The sequence below is a fragment of the Triturus cristatus genome, chromosome 10 (genome assembly GCF_964204655.1).
Source record: "Triturus cristatus chromosome 10, aTriCri1.1, whole genome shotgun sequence".
Taxonomy (NCBI): domain Eukaryota; kingdom Metazoa; phylum Chordata; class Amphibia; order Caudata; family Salamandridae; genus Triturus; species Triturus cristatus.
The window spans coordinates 963729716-963747013 of record NC_140593.1 but is presented as its reverse complement, the minus strand read 5'-3'; the positions used below and the strand labels follow the sequence as shown (position 1 = coordinate 963747013).

Genomic DNA, 17298 nt, shown 5'->3' with positions numbered 1-17298 from the left:
CGACTTATGGAGTGTGATCGGCGTCTCGAACGATGTGACGTCGATGGAGTGTCTCAACGTTGACCGGCTCTGCGTCACCATCACTGGCGAATCCCTAGAGTGTGATCTTTTCCTCAACGTCGACCTCTCCGTGTGCTTCGATGTTGTATAATGTGACGTCGAACACCTGGAGCCAACAGACTTCACCTTCGACGTTGTGCGTGCAGGAGACCCCAACGAAGTACGGATCGACGGAGAAATACTTCTCGATGTCGTGTCTTGATGTCTTTCAGGTCTCTCTCTCTCTCGACGCTGATAGTCTACTGGAAGCCAGCGGAGTCGAGATTGGGGCACTTCTCGCCGTCGAATGACGTCTGGTGTATTTCACTCTGGGTCTCTATGTCGAGTCCCTCTTCGTCCTCAGTGTGGAACGAGCCATCGACGTTGAACGTCGCTTGAACGACAACGGAGGGGATGAGTGCCTTGCCTCAATTGACTAGGTGCTTCTCGACGTTGACCGCCTCCTGGTTGACGGCAATGGAGACGCCTGCTTCGACGCCGATCGCCGGTGTCTCTGCGACAGCGAAGCATGTCTCGACGCTGAACGCCGACTTGACGGCGACTGATATCTATCTCTCGACATTGGGTGAGCCCGCACCAACGGAGAGCGACTCCTCGACGCCGGGTTGATGAAGGCGGAGGATCCGACATACCTGTAAGCTGAAATAACCAGGGTACTGACAGAAGGAGCCGGAAAGAACAACTGACCTAACTGTCACCCCTGAGGCATGATGGGAAGCTAGGGGTCATGGCTGCCTTAAAGGCACGGTGCCAGTTTATTCTGTGTGTTTCTGTGGGTTAGCTTTTCAGCTTTCTACACTGATGTTTCTGCAATGCAGCCTATGTGCTGACAATGTTTTTTTCATTCCTCTTTACAGGATTATGATTTCTGCTGTATATTAAAGCAGTTTTCAAATGTGTTCCTTTCTCCCTGCTTTATTGAGATTGTATTTATATGCAAGGGAAATTCTTACAACATTGCTCAGCGTTGCGTGGTATATGGAAGGCTGCATTGTGTGTTTATTGATATATATATAGAAATATATATGGAGCTACATATGTGTTTCCACATACATGTTTTAAATGTTTCCGGGGTCCCGCGCATGGGACGTAGTCTCAGGATCTTTAGTTTCCCAAGAACTTCCCAGACCTCTCACTGTTAGTAGTGATCTAACCTCGTTAAGCCACCCAATCTTTTTAAAACGGTCAAGCTTGGAAACGTCATCAAGTGCTGCCGCATAGGGGAGAGCTCGGGGGTAGCCTAATGCGCAACCAAAACAGTAAGGGGCGCAGCCTAGCTTCGTCCACAATTGTGCGTCTACCCATATCTAGCCGCAGTGGTTGGAGTGGTGTACTCTGGGGGAGTGAACATAAAGATCTTAAAAATGTATTTTCTGTAATTAACAGGCTTTCAATGTTTTCTAATCCCCAGAGTTCAGCCCCGTACAGAGCGGAACTCGCTACCTTGTGGTCATCAATCTGTAGTGGGGCAACTATTGGCTTAGTTTGGGTAGTTCTATGCTCCTTAATCAGTCCCATAATGGTCTGCCTCTGCTGAAGATTCCGCTTCATAATGTGATCTTTCCATATCATTTTCTCGGATAGGGTAATGCCCAAATAATCAAAGGTAGCCACTCGCTCAAGCGGGATCCCCCCTAGCAGCATTTTGCCTTTGAACGCTCTATGTGGATTATTTAGCAGAAGTTTAGTTTTTGAGGCATTAACCTCGAGGCCTCTAATCACAAAAGGCCTTGAAATGATCCAAGAGCAATTGTAGACCACTGGGCGTTTTGGACACTGTCAATGTGTCGTCCACAAACAATAGGGTTGTTACTTTGACTCACCCCAACACAGAGGCATCAGCTGGCACTTCCGCCAAGTGTTGAATAACACTGCTGATAAACAGTGAGAATAGAGTGGGGGCCAAAACACAACCCTGTCTGACCCCCCTGTCCACACTGATCGGGTCTGTCAACTGGCCCTGGTCTCCCCAGCGGACCTTGGCGTAGTGGTCCTCATGAAGACGGACAACCAACGCCAGAATCTCAGAGGAAAGACCAAACTCCTGCAGGACATACGACAGCTTGCACCTGGAGATGAGATCAAAAGCTGACTTCAGATCAATGAATGCAATGTACATGCTCCGCTTTTCCAATATTCAGTTTTCCAGGCCAGTAAACTAAATCTTAAAACCTGATTGATGGTGCTAATCTTACTTCTGAACCCTGCCTGGAAGGGGAATAGAATATTTCTCTCCTCCATCCACGCAGTGATCTTTGCTAGAAGTGCCCAAGAGAAAACTTTCTGTGCACCATAGATCCAGCTGATGAGCCTATAGTTGGTGGCTAGGGAACGATCACCCTTCTTAAAGACTGGGATCATCTTGGCACCCTTCCATGAAGGTGGTAAGGGAGCCCCAGCAGCAATACCATTGGCCAAAGCCCAGATGTATTTAGACCAATTGGCGATGTAACTTAAGAAGACATAGCCAGGGAAGCAAAAGGCCCCGGAGCTTTACTCCTTACAATAGATTTTATGCTAAGTGTGATTTCAGCTACGGAAAATAGCTTAGAGGTCTGATGGCTACTATGGTCAATAATAAAAGCTTCAGTAGCCAAATCCCGCAATCCAGTATATACTGCGGAAAAGTGGTCATACTAGGTAGATACAGAAATATTGTTGGAAGGTGGACTGTCTTTCTGCCCCCTCCCCTCATCACTACAAGCCTAAATTGTTGCGAGTCTTTCCTCAAACACGGACCACTAATCTGGAGCCATCGATCTTCCTCCCAAGCCCTTTACGTCTTTACTATTGCTACTTTATAATTTCTCCTTGCTTCTCTTAATTCTGGCAGAATATTTACTCTGATGGCAGCAGTTAGTTTAGATCTTGTAATCCTGCACTCCTCGTTAAACCAGATGGAGCGTGTTTTGACTTATTTGGGCTTGCCCTGGGCTGGTGGGACATGATAAAATAGGACGTCAGTTGTTTGAAAAGGGTTGAGTGGCACTCCGTGGTCTTAAAAACCCCGTCCTGCCGCTCAAGTAAACCTTTCAACTCACTGGAGTTATCTAGTAAGTTGGTCTTTATATTTCTGAGTTGCGCTACATCAATTGTGACTCGCTCCCATTTAATTTGCCTGTTATTTGAGGGGTAGATCCCTCTGGTTATGAGTGGAATACTTGAGACAGTGGGAGTTAAGGCCCACAATGATGACTATTGCTCAATCAACAAAATGTAATTGGAGTTTGGTAATCAATTAAGACACAATACATGCAAAAATGCAAAAATAATAAGGCAACTCAGTTATACAAAAGTGATCAAACAAATGTACATCTTAAAATAATTGGGAATCATTTAGCTAAGGAATTCCAAGCCTTCTTTCAAAAAAGAAACATCTACATCCCTAATTCAATTATGGATCCTTAAACAAAAATGACAATCAACTCTTGTGGTCGAAATGATCCCATCCTCGTTTCACGTCAAAACATTTACCAAACAACAAATCAATGTTTAAAGAAAATAAAAATAAATGACTGCTTAAAAGCATTAATTGCATGTCTGATAACTTAAAATCTTGGATTACCCAGTCCTGTTGCAGTTTCCATATAGAATGTAACTAATAACATCTGAAAAGTCTTGTGGATGGAAAGTGTTACTTGGAGCTTTGCTCATGTGGCTTCGTATAGCAGAGGAGATCTCTTGTATTTCTGTATGGTTGTTGTTACTGTAAATATAAATTTAGCAATGTGAGGTTTACAATCCGAAATATTAAAAAGATCATTCCCAGACAACTTAGTCAATCCTTAAGGTCACTTTTATCACATCTGCACTTAGTCAATGATGTAATCACAGCAAATGTATTTTCCGGGTAAGTAACATCCCTTGAAGAAAATAAAATGCTATTCAAAGTAGCAAACATGAATGTCATTGACTCCTAGTTCAACCAACAGAATAAACAGCTTATTTGAAAGCACTGGAAGTTAGTGGGACTAGAAACAAGCTATCACATTGATGTATTAGTACCTTGTACAAAACACTTTGTCCAATGTGTCTGAAGCATTTATTTCACATTTTTATCCAGACTATCTTAGGCCTGATTTATGCGAAAGCATGCTTCAACTAAACTGGTCTGCCAAGCGTGATAACAAAAACAAATCTAGGAATACCGTCAGTAAAATATGACAAGTAAGTGCTTAAGGAAAATCTGGGAAAGTTGTATTTATTACAACGATAAAAATAAATGTTGGTTTAAAAAGGTTTCATAAAAATACACTCTGTAATAGGTGTATTAAGCAAATTGCTCATGTACCTCAGCACAACATCAAGAGAAATTGATTTCAAGAGTTTCCCAAAGGCTTGTCGGATACGACTTCCACTGTAGACTAGCTGAACTCTGCATACATCAACACACCTGTGTGAAAATAGAAATAAATCATTTGTACAGTGGAAATAGATATAGTCCTACATGGAATAAAAATTATAATTTGACAAAGCTTCATACCTTTGAAGGAGATCATCAGGCAGTGATGAAGAAAGAGTATGCAAGCTACTACATGCTTGGAGGCAGACTGTTGTGTCTTCAACAAGGGCTATTAAAAGGCAAATAAGAATGTGTTATAAATTATTATGTTAAGTCATAACCGTGACTGTAAAGATTCTTTAATGTGATTCCATTTATCATTGGTTTTGGGTTACTAAAACATTGATAGGATGAAATGGGAAATTCACAAAACTGCTTGGAGAAAACGATGTTTGCAACTTCCTCCTAATGGGTTAGTCCTATACACTGTAACAGCGTTAAGCAGAGACCGGGGCATGTGATTGCAACAAATATTAAATTCAAATGGTACATCTGACAATTTCATAAGGATACATTAATACAGGGGTATATAGCCCAAGAAGTGCACCAGTCTTCTTTGTGGCCACTTAATTCGCCATTGCATGCCAGACATCACTTCCTTTTCTTTGTGTGGAGCATGGACCAAGCACAGATTGATTCTATGTCAGGAACGGAGGCTCTGATTATGCTTTTCCTTTCTTCGCTTTATTCATATAAAAAAATTCAGCAGCCTTAGAAAAGCAACATCCAAAGTTTATCCCAACAAAAGGGGAAAATATTCTTGGAAGACAAACTGAAACAAGTCTGTGATCAGACTACAACTCCCATGAGTCCATAGGTTACATCCAACATTAGTCCTTTCACAGTGTCCACAGAGCATAGAAAAACCCTCCACTGCAGTTGTTCCTCCTCTTTCTTTGCTGCCTTGCAGCCAAAGCTAAGTCACATTTCTTTTCACTTGACTTTCACGTGAGAATTGCATTATATTAAGGTAGATTTAACCGCTCTGTGGCACTAGTTCCGTTGTAGACAGGAACTGGGGTCAGGGTTATTGTGTTTTTGACATTTGGGTTTCTTTACAGATTCCCCTCGGCCGTGGGAGATCTCTCGCTCCTTATTCGGCCGTTCCAAACATATAATGCGGTTTCCTATTGGAGCCGCTAGGGGAAGCTCGAGCGACTCGTTGATCCCGCGGCTCATCTCCTCAGATGAGGTGACGCACGGCGGCGGGTCTGTATTGCTGCACGGCCACAAAAATCGCCTGCGGGTAGTTTTGCATGTTGTGCTCCCGGTGAGCTTTTTCTCACGCGCTGTGTGGCAGTTGGGCCCCATCAGTTCAGAGGGTGGACGCGCTCGAGGCAAGTGCAGCCTCTATTGCGGGGTTTCACTCCGCGCTAAAGAGCCTTGCAGTCTTTCAGGCTACCTGAAGTACGTTCTGGGTGTTTCCAGCCTCCCATTGTTTACCACAGGGCTTCCGAATACTCGGGGCTTTGTTTGGCAGCCAGCATACTTATTCCAGGGCACAATGAGCCAAGAAGAGTACTATGAGGAAGAACAACTCCAATACTTACCTTTGGATGATCAGTTTTTTGAGGCTGTTGATGAGTCCATTTACCGATGTGTGAATAACGTAGGGGGGTCTATGGAGGAGCATCTGCCTAATCGCATTATAGTTGAATGAAAGTTGGCATACACCCACCTAGAGTCCCCGAGGCCCGTTACTAACTTTCCCTAAGGGGAGAGTCGATTGCTACTTAAGAGGGGTCGCACGGAGGAGGGCCCAGTGGAGCTGCAGGGGGTGGGCAAGGACCCCTTCGACCGCCTCAAAAGCGCTTTTCTAACGAGGGCTGCTGCCCCACCGCCTACACCTCTCCCGGCCCGACAACTTCTGGTTCCGTTGTGCCGGATTCCCCGTCTCATGATGGGGATTCGCCAGCGGATACGGGCGACTAGGAATGGACCTTGCAGTCTTGGCACCCGGCCAGTTCTGCGTCTGAGTTACCACAGGATTCCTCTGGCATGCTAGTCCCGGATGAGATTGTCCATCCGCAGTCGGCGGCCTGGACACCTGGGGACAAGGTGGCCATGTTTGTGGCGGGTCGCCTCCGCAAACCCTTAGAGAAAAATGCCAGGGGGTGTCTGAGAGCTGAGTGTCCTCGACAGAGTTTGGACGGGAAGGTGGCCTTTATACTGGAGCTCGACTCCAAGAAGGCCACCTTCTAGGCCAAATATATGAAAGAGCCCCGCAAGGGTATAGACCGCTCCTGGCGCTCCTGCCAAGATAAGCTTTTAGATGCAGTAGGACCACAAACAAAAATGTTGGATATCGCAGAGGAGGCAAAGGTCATCGGATCCACCATCTCCCCCGACGTTCTTTCGAATTGGGCCCAGCAGGCGATTATCTTTGTAGGTAACGCCAACTGTGCTCTTTCAATGGAGCGGCGGCACTAACTTTTAATCAAGTTGGACCCGAAATTGGGAGAATTGGCCTCTTCCGAGGTGGGAGCAGTGGCGCAGGGGGGGCCCTCTACAGAGACCCCTTTGTAAAGGAATTGGGGAAGTTTGTGGCCACCTTCACTTCTTTGGACAAGGCCCAGTCCAGCATAAAAAGGGTCTTCCAGTCCTGTTTTTCCAATGGGGCCGGTTGTGGCAGGGGCCGCGCGACTGTCCATGGTGGACAGCACAACCCTGGCAGGGGACAAGGCTCCGGGCGCAGGCAGTACAACTACCGCCAACTACACCAATTTCTACCCGACCAGAGGGCAGCGGTTTCGGGACCGCGGTGGCTACAAGAATAACGCAGGCGGACCTGCGTCCACAGGTCTCATTTCAGCTTCTCAAGTCTGTATTGGGGGTTGGCTAGCTGCCTTCCAAGAGGCCTGGGCAGCCATCACAAAAGATGTTTGGGTCCTGCAAACAATCCAGGGATTTCACATCGAATTCTACGATTCACCCGCCAGGCAGACCTTCCACATCTGATCAGTTTTTCCGCGGCCAATGCACAGCTGGTCGACGAGGAAATTTCCGAACTGCTCCGCAAAGTGGCAATTTGTCAGTCAATTCTGCTTCCCAACACTTTCCTAAGCAATAGCTTCTTAGTGGAAAAACCAATGGGGGGGCGACGTCTGGTCATCAACCTAAAAGAATTCAACGGATGGTTGATATACCGACATTTCAAGACGGAGGGGACCCATGTCCTTCGGGATGTTCTCCTCCCGGGCGATTGCTTATCTAGTTGTCCCGATACATCCCCCACACCGCCGTTTTTTGCAGTTCCAGTGGAAGCAAGAGATTTTCGAGTTTACTGCCCTACCGTTCGGGCTTTCATCGGCCCCTTGGTGCTTCACAAAGGTGCTCCACAAAAGGTGCTCTACCCAGTCGTGGAGTTTCTGCGGAGCCAGGGCATTCGGATTATTGTCTATCTAGACGACATCCTTCTCATGGTGCAATGCCCCCAGAAGTTGATTCCAGTTACAGCAGACGGTTTAGCTCTTGCAAAAATTGGGGTTCATCACCAACAGAGACAAGTCAGTTCTTCATCCAGTTCAGAGTATAGTCTTCCTACGTTTTGTGGTGGACTCAATTCACATGTCTTTGAGCCTTACGTCTCGGAAGATGACCAAGATTTATCATCTGCTCAGGCAGACCATCTCCAAGACCCATACCTCCCTCCGCCACACTGCCCGGGTGGTGGGTCTGCTCTCCTTGTCCATCCAGGCAATCTTCCCGGGGCCCCTACACTATCGGGCGCTACAACGCCTGAAGGCGCATCATCTCAGAAAGGGCCTGTCATACGATCAGATGGTTCCCCTGTCAGACGAGGTCAAGTAGGAAATGTCCTGGTGACTCTCCCACATGGATGCCTGGAATGGCAGGGCCATTTTCGGGGCCGTTCCCGACATTGTGATAGAATCAGACGCCAGCAGGTCGGGGTGGGCCGCCCGTTGCGGGGATTGCTCCACTGGAGGCGCCTGGACGATCGACGAACAGGCATTACACATCAACTGTTTGGAACTTCTGGCGGGGTCGTTCGTGGTTCAGTGCTGGACCAGAGACAAGGTTCGCTCATGCGTCCTGTTAAAGATGGACAATGTCTCCACGGTGCGCTACATCAATCACCTGGGAGGTCCTCGTTCTCAAGCTCTAGCGAACCTGGCGAAAGACTTTTGGGACTATTGTCTGGCGCACCACATATCCATAACAACAGAGTATCTGCCCGGGCCAGGCCAATCAGGTGGTGGACTAGCAATCCAGAAACCTACGGGATTCCAGCCAGTGGAAGCTGGATGATTGAGTCTTCCAATGGTTGGTCAATCTCTGGGGCCCTTTCTCAATAGACTTGTTTGCATCCCGTCTGGACCATCAGCTCCCGAAATTTTTCAGCTGGAAACCAGATCCGCTCGCAAAGGCAAAGGACGCTTTCCTCCAAGAGTGGGGTGAGGATCAGAGATGCGCGTTCCCTCCGTTCTCCATGATTGTGCGGATGGCGGCTGAGATCCGCCGTCAGAAGGCACAGGTGGTGGTGGTGACACCGCTTTGGAGGTAACAAGTGTGGTATCCAGTTCTTCTGGAACTTTCTTGGGATTTTCCAATCCTACTTCCCTTATTTCCTCATCTCCTTCAGAATCCGGACGGGAAGCAGCATAGCCTGATCGCCCAGGGTTCTCTCCACCTCATGGCATGGCGGCTTTCAGACTACGCTGGTCGCTCCCAGGCCTTTCGAGGCTGGCTAAGGTCCTTTCATCGAAGGCCTGGGCTAGCAGTACCTCAAAACACTATTCATCCGCCTGGACAAAATGGTTACGTTGGTGTCTTCGACAGGGCTTGGATCCCGTGGTCGCAGGCGTCGTTCCCATTCTGAATTTTTGGGCGGAATTGGCGACGGCCGGCTTGGCATACCGAACCAATAATGCGATACGTTCAGCTATTTCAGTGGCTCATTGCACGATCGATGGTGCCCCTGTGGGTGAACACCCCTTTGTCGACTCTTGTGGGGTAATCGGTTATCTTTACCCCCGGAGCCACGGTACTCAGTCTTATGGGACGTCAATCTGGTCCTGAATCTTTTTCTTTCCTGGCAACCTAATAAATATCTTTCCTTGAAGGAACTTTCAGCTAAGTTGGCCATGCTGCTATGTCTAGTTTCTTGTCGCAGGGTTTCAGATGTGCGCGCACTAGACATTTCTGCGAGGGTTTTTTCCCCGGATGGAGTGACCTTTATGATTGGTCGCCGGACAAAGTCCGCTTCAAGAACAAATTCGTATCCAGGTTTTTTGGAGGTACCCAAACTGTGTCTTGTGCATTGCCTCAAGGCTTACGAAGATTTAACCTCTGAATTACGCCGTCTGGGCGAGACACCTCCTTATCGCATTAAGGAAACCACACAAAGTAGTCTCTTCTCCCACCATTGCTAAGTGGGTGCGTTGGGTCATGCAGGAAGCGGGTATTGACACAAAACAGTTTGGTGCCCATTTCGCCAGGGGGGCGATGGCTTCTAAAGCTTTTTCCCTAGGAGCTCGCTTGGAGGATTTGATGCGAGCTGCGTACTGGTCCTCAGATTCCACATTTAAACGGTTTTATTTCAAACCGGTTGTGGATCTTGCACATTTGGTGGCAAGTAAGCTTTAAACTAGCATAATCAGAGCTTCCGTTCCGGACATAGAATCGAAATTTGCCTAGCTAAGTAACGGTAAATTTCAATTCTATTAAGGACACGGAGGGGTGGATTATCCTTCCCACGGCACAGTTGGTGCAAACCCTCCAGTATGTCAGTAAGTAAACCTTTAAGGGACTGGATTGCATGGTTTGCCTAATGATGGTCAGATGTACTTCTCTAGATTAATGTTATGTTGTTTTTTTTACACAGTTTTTCTGGAGAATCTCACATGGTGTAGTTTGTTTCAGGAAATGATGGTTCCAAGCAAGACCAGTGACTGAGGAGTACGCGCGAAGAAAGAGGAGGGACAATTACAGTGGAGGGTCTTTCTATGCTCTGTGGACACTGTGAAAGGACTACTGTTGGATGTAACCTATGGACTCATGGGAGTTGTAGTCTGATCGCAGACTTGTTTCAGTTTGTCTTCCAAGAATATTTTCCCCTTTTGTTGGGATAAAATTTTGATGTTGCTTTTCTAAGGCTGCTGAAAAATGTTATATGAATAAAGCGAAGAAAGGAAAAGCATAATCGTCGCCTCCATGTCCTTAATAGAATTGAAACTTACCGTTACTAAGCTAGGCAAATTTCGATTCTGACTTAGCGTCCATCTTCTGCACATGCTGTGATTTAGGCACTATTTTCCTTGACTGCAGCACTTTTTATATACCTCTTTTTAAAAGGTCTATATTGCTTATCACCATACACGTATGTGTTTCAGGACACTACTGTTCCCAGTTCGCATGCTGCTTTCTTTAGTCACTGTTTTACAAACATGTTATTGAACATTGTTCATCTATGCCTGCATCATCGGCCTTACTGGTACAACTAATAATATTACATTTTACATGGGTTGGATTAAGACAATATAATATATAAGTGCCACACAAACACTAACATTTACACCTTCATGATGCTTGCCGCTGCAAGTCTATTTTTGTTCCCTTTCACCCTCTTCATACCCCATACCTTTGCGTTGATTTTGGTTCGTTGTTTAAGTTACAACCACAACTGCAGCACTCTACGCAGGTCCACTGCAATCTACGTTACACTCTACTACTGTTACACTCTACTTTCTCTGCGTTACACTCTACTTTCTCTGCGTTACACTCTACTTTCTCTGCGTTACACTCTACTTTCTCTGAGTTACACTCTACTTTCTCTGAGTTACACTCTACACCATTCAGTTTCGCTCTACGTCGTTCCATTCCATTCAACTCAATATACTCTGTTCCACTCTACATACGCTGCTCCACTCTACTCTGTGCCGTTCTACACAATTCCGTTCAACTTCACGCTGTTACGTTCTAGTGTAATCTATGCCGTTCCGCTCCACTTACTTTTAGCCATGCTGAACTGCAGCCACAGTGCAGTACAACATGGCTAAAATACATTGACAAAGAAAAGAGCGCTCACATAGGCAAGATTTATTGCTTTAACAATGCTTGTTTAGATAGATTTATCATAAAGTGACAAAGAGTCCTTGCTGAGTGAACTTTCTGGGTATGGTATTAGGACCCGTCACCAATCACTGGCTGGTGATCACTACAGGAATGACTTTCCACCCCCAGTACACCTCAGATTACAACCAAGCTAGAAGAAGATCAAACGAGAAATAACCTGCTGTCTCAATTTCTGTGAGACAGAGTACTGAGAAAGGATCTGTCTTTTTCTTGCACCCAACAACTGAAGTGCTTCTTGAGGTGCAGACTAATTTACTTCATTTGATCCCTGGGATGTAAAAGACAAGAAGGGCATCTTCACAGGAGACAGAACGGAAATTGGGATCTGCGTTGAAGCCCTTGCTACACAACATGTAGGACAAGAAGGGTCTCTTTACAGAAGAACCCGCGAAACTAGCATACTAGTGGAACTGGACCAGTCCTGTAGAGAGAGTAGTTGAGCATTCTTCCCACTGATTTCTGTGCTCTGGCATCCAATAAATTAAACCTTGTAGTTTTTTAACCCAGAAATGATGAAATGTCTGTATGCACCAGCCTGAAAGGTAATTGATCCTGTCCTGTAGAATCTATTAGAGTGCATTTTCATTTTTGGTGCAAGTAGCATCCAGTTGCCGCTTTGGGTAATGCGCATACACCAAAGTTGTCTTTTACTTCCCCATCGTTCCGCTAAGTGTGTCACATACTTCAAAAATGTATGTCACCTGATTCTCTTCGCAAACTCGTCTTCTTGATCTTGTATTAATCATTCAATTCACTACATTGATTTAGGAATATTACTGACTGGTTTCTTTAATGTTTTAGCACTGCTTAACGCTTTACTCACATTTCTGAGGAAACGTCTGCTATTTACTGCCAGTTATCTGGGGAAAGCTCACATTTTCTTACTTAATCTATTTTCCTTAACATAACAGTAGATTTCTACTTGTTAGGCAACTTTCCTCCAAAGTGCTAATTTGGTCTTTTAAGTCCACCATTCCCAACTCTAAGAATCATGACTGGGATTTGGCACACACATATTTCATTATGTGACTGAAATAATATTTGCAGTTCGAAAATGTTTAAGAAACAGAACCAATGAGAGGAAATAATAACAAAAAAAAGATTTGAAGAGTGAAGACAATTGCTGACTACATGCCACACCGGAAATAGCAGAGCTGTGCATAAGCGCCACCCCTGTGACTGAAGTCAGTTTATCCTCTTTTCTCTTTCCGTGCTCCGAGACATGCAGCATGAACACTTGCTGGTAGCACCAATGTGGGGACTTATTAGACGTAAAGAGATAACACTCCATAGAACAGGAAAGCAAGAGGGCTGTGGGGAAACTGTGGTTAAACAGAACATCCACCAAAAAGTGCGGCACTGAAGGAATGTAACTTGTTCTTTTGATGACACATCTAACTGCAGATTCCTCACTTTAGAATAGATACCAGAGCAGTAATGCACCAAGGTGGCGAATCTCAGGTGGTGGGCTCTGACCAAATATTTTTGCAGAATCAACAAAATTGGCGAGAGAATGTGGCCTAACAGCTAGACCGGTCGACTTCAAAGCTGGGGAACCGTGATTGAGTCTCAGCAACGACGCTCAGCATCCTATGATTCTGAGCAAATCACTTAATTTTCCAGTGCGTAACAAAAATGAACGTGTCTGTCTGCAACAAAACTGGCGCTCATGTAAGTGCTCTGACACCGAATATATTGGGGTTGAATTTGCGCTATATAAAATTCCAAACAAACACAGTGAAGAGTTCTTAATGCTAGACCTGTGTCATGACAGTAGTGCTTCTTTAACTGGAAAATATCAAGTACAGGTAGTCCTTGCACCAATGCAATGGTAGCAGCCTAAGCCCAGGAGAAATGGGATCTCAGACCTTCCGGGTGCTGCATCTTTGCCAATGCAGAGAACTATCCACTTCAATAGGGTCTTTTCTGCGTAGCCTTACCTTTCTTTACTCCAGAAAAACTGACAAATGGTTGATAATTTAGGCAATGGTTCTTGGTACTATTAAGCAAACTTTAAAGCCCTTTCCGAGTCAAACTTATGGAGCCGATCCTTTTTCCAGGGGTGAGGAAGAGCAAAGAACACTAACAGAGTAATAGACTGGCCAATATGAAAGAGACACAACGTTTGGCAAAAAGGCACCCAGAGCTGACGTAATCACAATGAGAAAACAGTCTTCAAGGTCAGAAAGCACAGTGAGCAAGTATACATAGACTTGAAGTGAGTTTGCATGAGGAATTTCAAAATAAAGTTATTGTCCCACTAGGGCATCAAAAGTAGATTTGGAGGCAATGTGTCAAACCTTTAATACATCTCACCACAACAGGTGATTTACATAAAGGCAATTGGTGCAGCAAATGTAGAAGTATTGAAGGGGCCACCAAATAACCTTTTACAGAGCCCAAGGCCTTCCAATGATAAAGGCCAAACAAACAAAAGTATGTTTAACAGCTTTGCCTGTAAGGGCTGAGTGTCCTGGGCACCACACCAGGTTACAAACTTGCCACTACCCTCTGCATTGATGGATTTCATGGAGGGGTGTCCAACGGCGAGGAGGACATCCATAACTTCAGACGAGAAATTAAGAGCAGTCAACAGCAGCACCTCAATCTCCAAGCACAAAGGTTTTTGCGTATATTCGGATGGAGGACACTGCCATGCTACTTAGACAGGAGGTTGTTCCAAAATGATGCCCAAGGGCAGATGTTAATGCTCAAAAGTTCCAGTAACCAAACACTCCTGGTGCAATTCAGGGCTACTAAAATGAATTGGGTCTGGGTCTTGCTTGATCTTAATCAGAATTCAGGGTCAAAGCAGTAGTGTTAGAAAGGCAGAGAGATGTTCTTTGATCGACTACAGCCAGAATGCATCTCCTCTCTAGTATTACTGTAGGAACTCCAGCACAGAAAACTGTTGACACTGTGAATTATCGATGGTGAACAGTCTAGCAGGAGCTCTCCGCACTGCTCAAAGACACCCTATGCAACCTCAGAATGTAGGTGCCACTTGTGATTTACCAGAAATTCACTCAGTTCATTCACTCTGACATTCAGGAAGTCCACAAGGTGGTTGACAACCAGGAAGATGTTCTCCTGCTCTAACCACCTTCAGAGAAGTAAAAGCTCTTGAAACATGACCCCACATCGCTCTGCTTGTTGCAGAATCACATGGCAGTGGTGCTGCCCATGAGAACCTGAACGAGCCTCCACCTGATTGACAGCAGGAAAGCCTTCAGCGGCAAATGGCTCGTAGTTACAACAGGTTGGTATGAAGCAGGCCAGCGGTCTCAGAGCTTCATTTCCCACTCATAATCACACACCTCCAAATCGGAGAACAATTAATCGGTTACCACCGTCCGCTCTGGAGGAGGGAGAAGAGCTGGATACTGACCTGCTGCAGGACACATTATAATCAATCAGCTACCACTGCAAATCATGGGCTATCTCCTCCAGGACCTGGATAGTGTTGGAAAGGAGGTGTTGATGATGCATCCACTGAGACTTTAAGCTCCGTCGTAGAACTATCATGGGCATAGTTGAGGAGGATGCAAAAGACTAAGAATCCAAGAAGCCTCAGAGCCACCTTCAACTGGATCCAAGATCAAGCCTGAAACATCAGAATCATAGTCCAAATGTCAGGCTCTTTATGACATAGGGAAAGTCAATGAATGGAAGCCTCATGTAGAATAAGGTTGGACTTCGGTTCGTTTACAGTCAGCTCAATGATGGGGGACTTCAATGCAAATATCTCTTCTTCCTTACTCTATGCATTTCGGAATTCAGAACTTGAAGAATCGTGCTCCATTCCAGCGGCAATATTCCCAGATCATATTAGAGCAAATACAAGGGGGAAAATTATATAGGAACAAATTAATGAATTCAACTAATTAATTTGATATGGGAGAACGAGAGGTGATGTGCCAGGCTCATATACCCGAAAAGGTCCAACTGGGTTATCTGTATTGGACTATGTCATCAGCAGCTATGATTTAATAACTTTTGTAGCCTCTCTATAGAATTTGTAAAAAGTAGTGACCATGCAATACTTTGTCTTGAAATAGATCTCCACCTTCAACCAACTTCCACATGGTCCCTATCATCCGGTAGGGGGGAGGCATTAATTAAACTAAAAGCCAGCTCAAAAACTGTGGAGCAGCAAGAACCACAAGCAAATTTGTAATGAAATCAAGGATGCTGGAGTCCCATATGTATGAGCAAACCAACAAGAGCGTTAACCCAATCTCCAGTTTTGAAAGTTTTAAAACATCAATATCTACGATTTTTGAAAATAAACCTCTTCCCAGCAAAGTCAGCCCAATAAGCACAAATGACCCGACAATAAATCTTCTGTCTAAGAAACTAAATCACTTGCTTAGGTTACAATTTATGAACATCTCTACGGCTAGGAAGGCCAAAATTTCCACCTTGAAGAAAAGGCGGAAAAGGCTGAGCAGGAAAGAGAATAGAAAAAAAAAATGGATAGATGTTGGGTGGACCTTCAAGAAGCGGTGCGTTCAAAAAATTCTAAAGCCTTTTGGGATATAGTCGCTGAAGCCAGTGGAAATAAAATACCACGAGAGCTACTCTTGTCTCTCAAAAAAAATGGGCCATTTATTTTTCCAAATTATATGAGGAAAATATACCTTCTACGGACATCGGGAAATCCCTATGTGATGAAGTCGACAGTGAGATCGACCGGCAGATAAAGCCACCTACTGATCAGCAAATTGCTGTGTACATTAGGAAAGCAAGAGACAGCAGCAATGGGACCAGACAGGATCTCGGTGAAGGTCATAAAAGAAAATATCAAAGGCTGGAGCAAATTCCTCGTCCCCCTATTTATGTACTCGTATCAGGCTGAGATAATTCCAAACTCATGGAAAGGCAGCATAGTAGTTCCCCTTCTGAAAAAAGGTTCTCGCTTTTCTCTGAGCAATTTCCGCCAGATTGCCCTTTCCTGATGTCACAGGAAAAATATTTGCAGCCAGCATTTTGGAACATCTGAACTATTGTTAGCCCCCAAATCTAGGGGATAATACCTATGGTACAAGCAGGTTTTCGTCAAAAATTATCTGTTATTGATAATATGGCCATCCTTCAAACTATTATTGATAAGTATGTGATTAATAGAGCCCAGGTTGTCTATAGCTCATTTGTAGATTTTTCTACTGCTTTTGACAAAGTAGATAGGCCTTCCCTGTGGAGGAAATTACTGAAGTTAGGCGTGCCTATAAGTTTGCTACGAACAATAGTTGCACTTTATACAACCACATGGTGTAAGGTACAAATGAGAGGAGATAAGGGCTTAACCCACTAGAAATCCACGCAAAACGGCCTTAAACAAGAACGTTTAGTTGCCCCCTCCTTTTCTCACTTTTCCTTTGTGATTTACCAGACGGTTTCCAAGAGGTAAACAATTTTTCACCACAATTATCACCGCAAAACATTCACCTCTTAATGCATGCCGATGATGTGGTTTTATTCGATCTAACCCCAATTGGACTGCAGTGCAGCATGGAGGCTCTCTTTAATTATACTGAAAGTCACTTTTTTTAAATAAATATTTTAAAAACAAAAATAGTACCATTAGGGGAAGAAAAAAGCAATATCGTTTACCTGGAAACTAGGAGGAAGAATAGTAGAAATAGCATCTACTTACATCTATTTGGGGAGAGTTTTCTCTCAGTCCACTGGTACTGCCTCGCACTTTGAGCATATTGAACAAAAAAACGCATCCCATGCAAGTGCTATAAAAAAAGTTCTACTACTCCACTGGGAGGCAACATTTTTCAGCTCTCCTCGAA

General features: G+C 44.9%; 1 protein-coding gene across 1 annotated transcript in view; it reads right to left on the bottom strand.

The window, feature by feature from the left end:
* The window catches only part of SMG1 (SMG1 nonsense mediated mRNA decay associated PI3K related kinase), a 1471505-nt gene that overhangs the window by 1098097 nt on the left and 356110 nt on the right, over window positions 1-17298 (bottom strand). Inside the window, exons 17-19 of the mRNA XM_085628855.1 lie at window positions 4544-4631; window positions 4352-4453; window positions 3626-3766 (exon numbers count right to left, since the gene is read on the bottom strand). Coding sequence (XP_085484981.1) covers window positions 3626-3766; window positions 4352-4453; window positions 4544-4631 — 331 coding nt within the window. The remainder of the gene's footprint in view (window positions 1-3625; window positions 3767-4351; window positions 4454-4543; window positions 4632-17298) is intronic.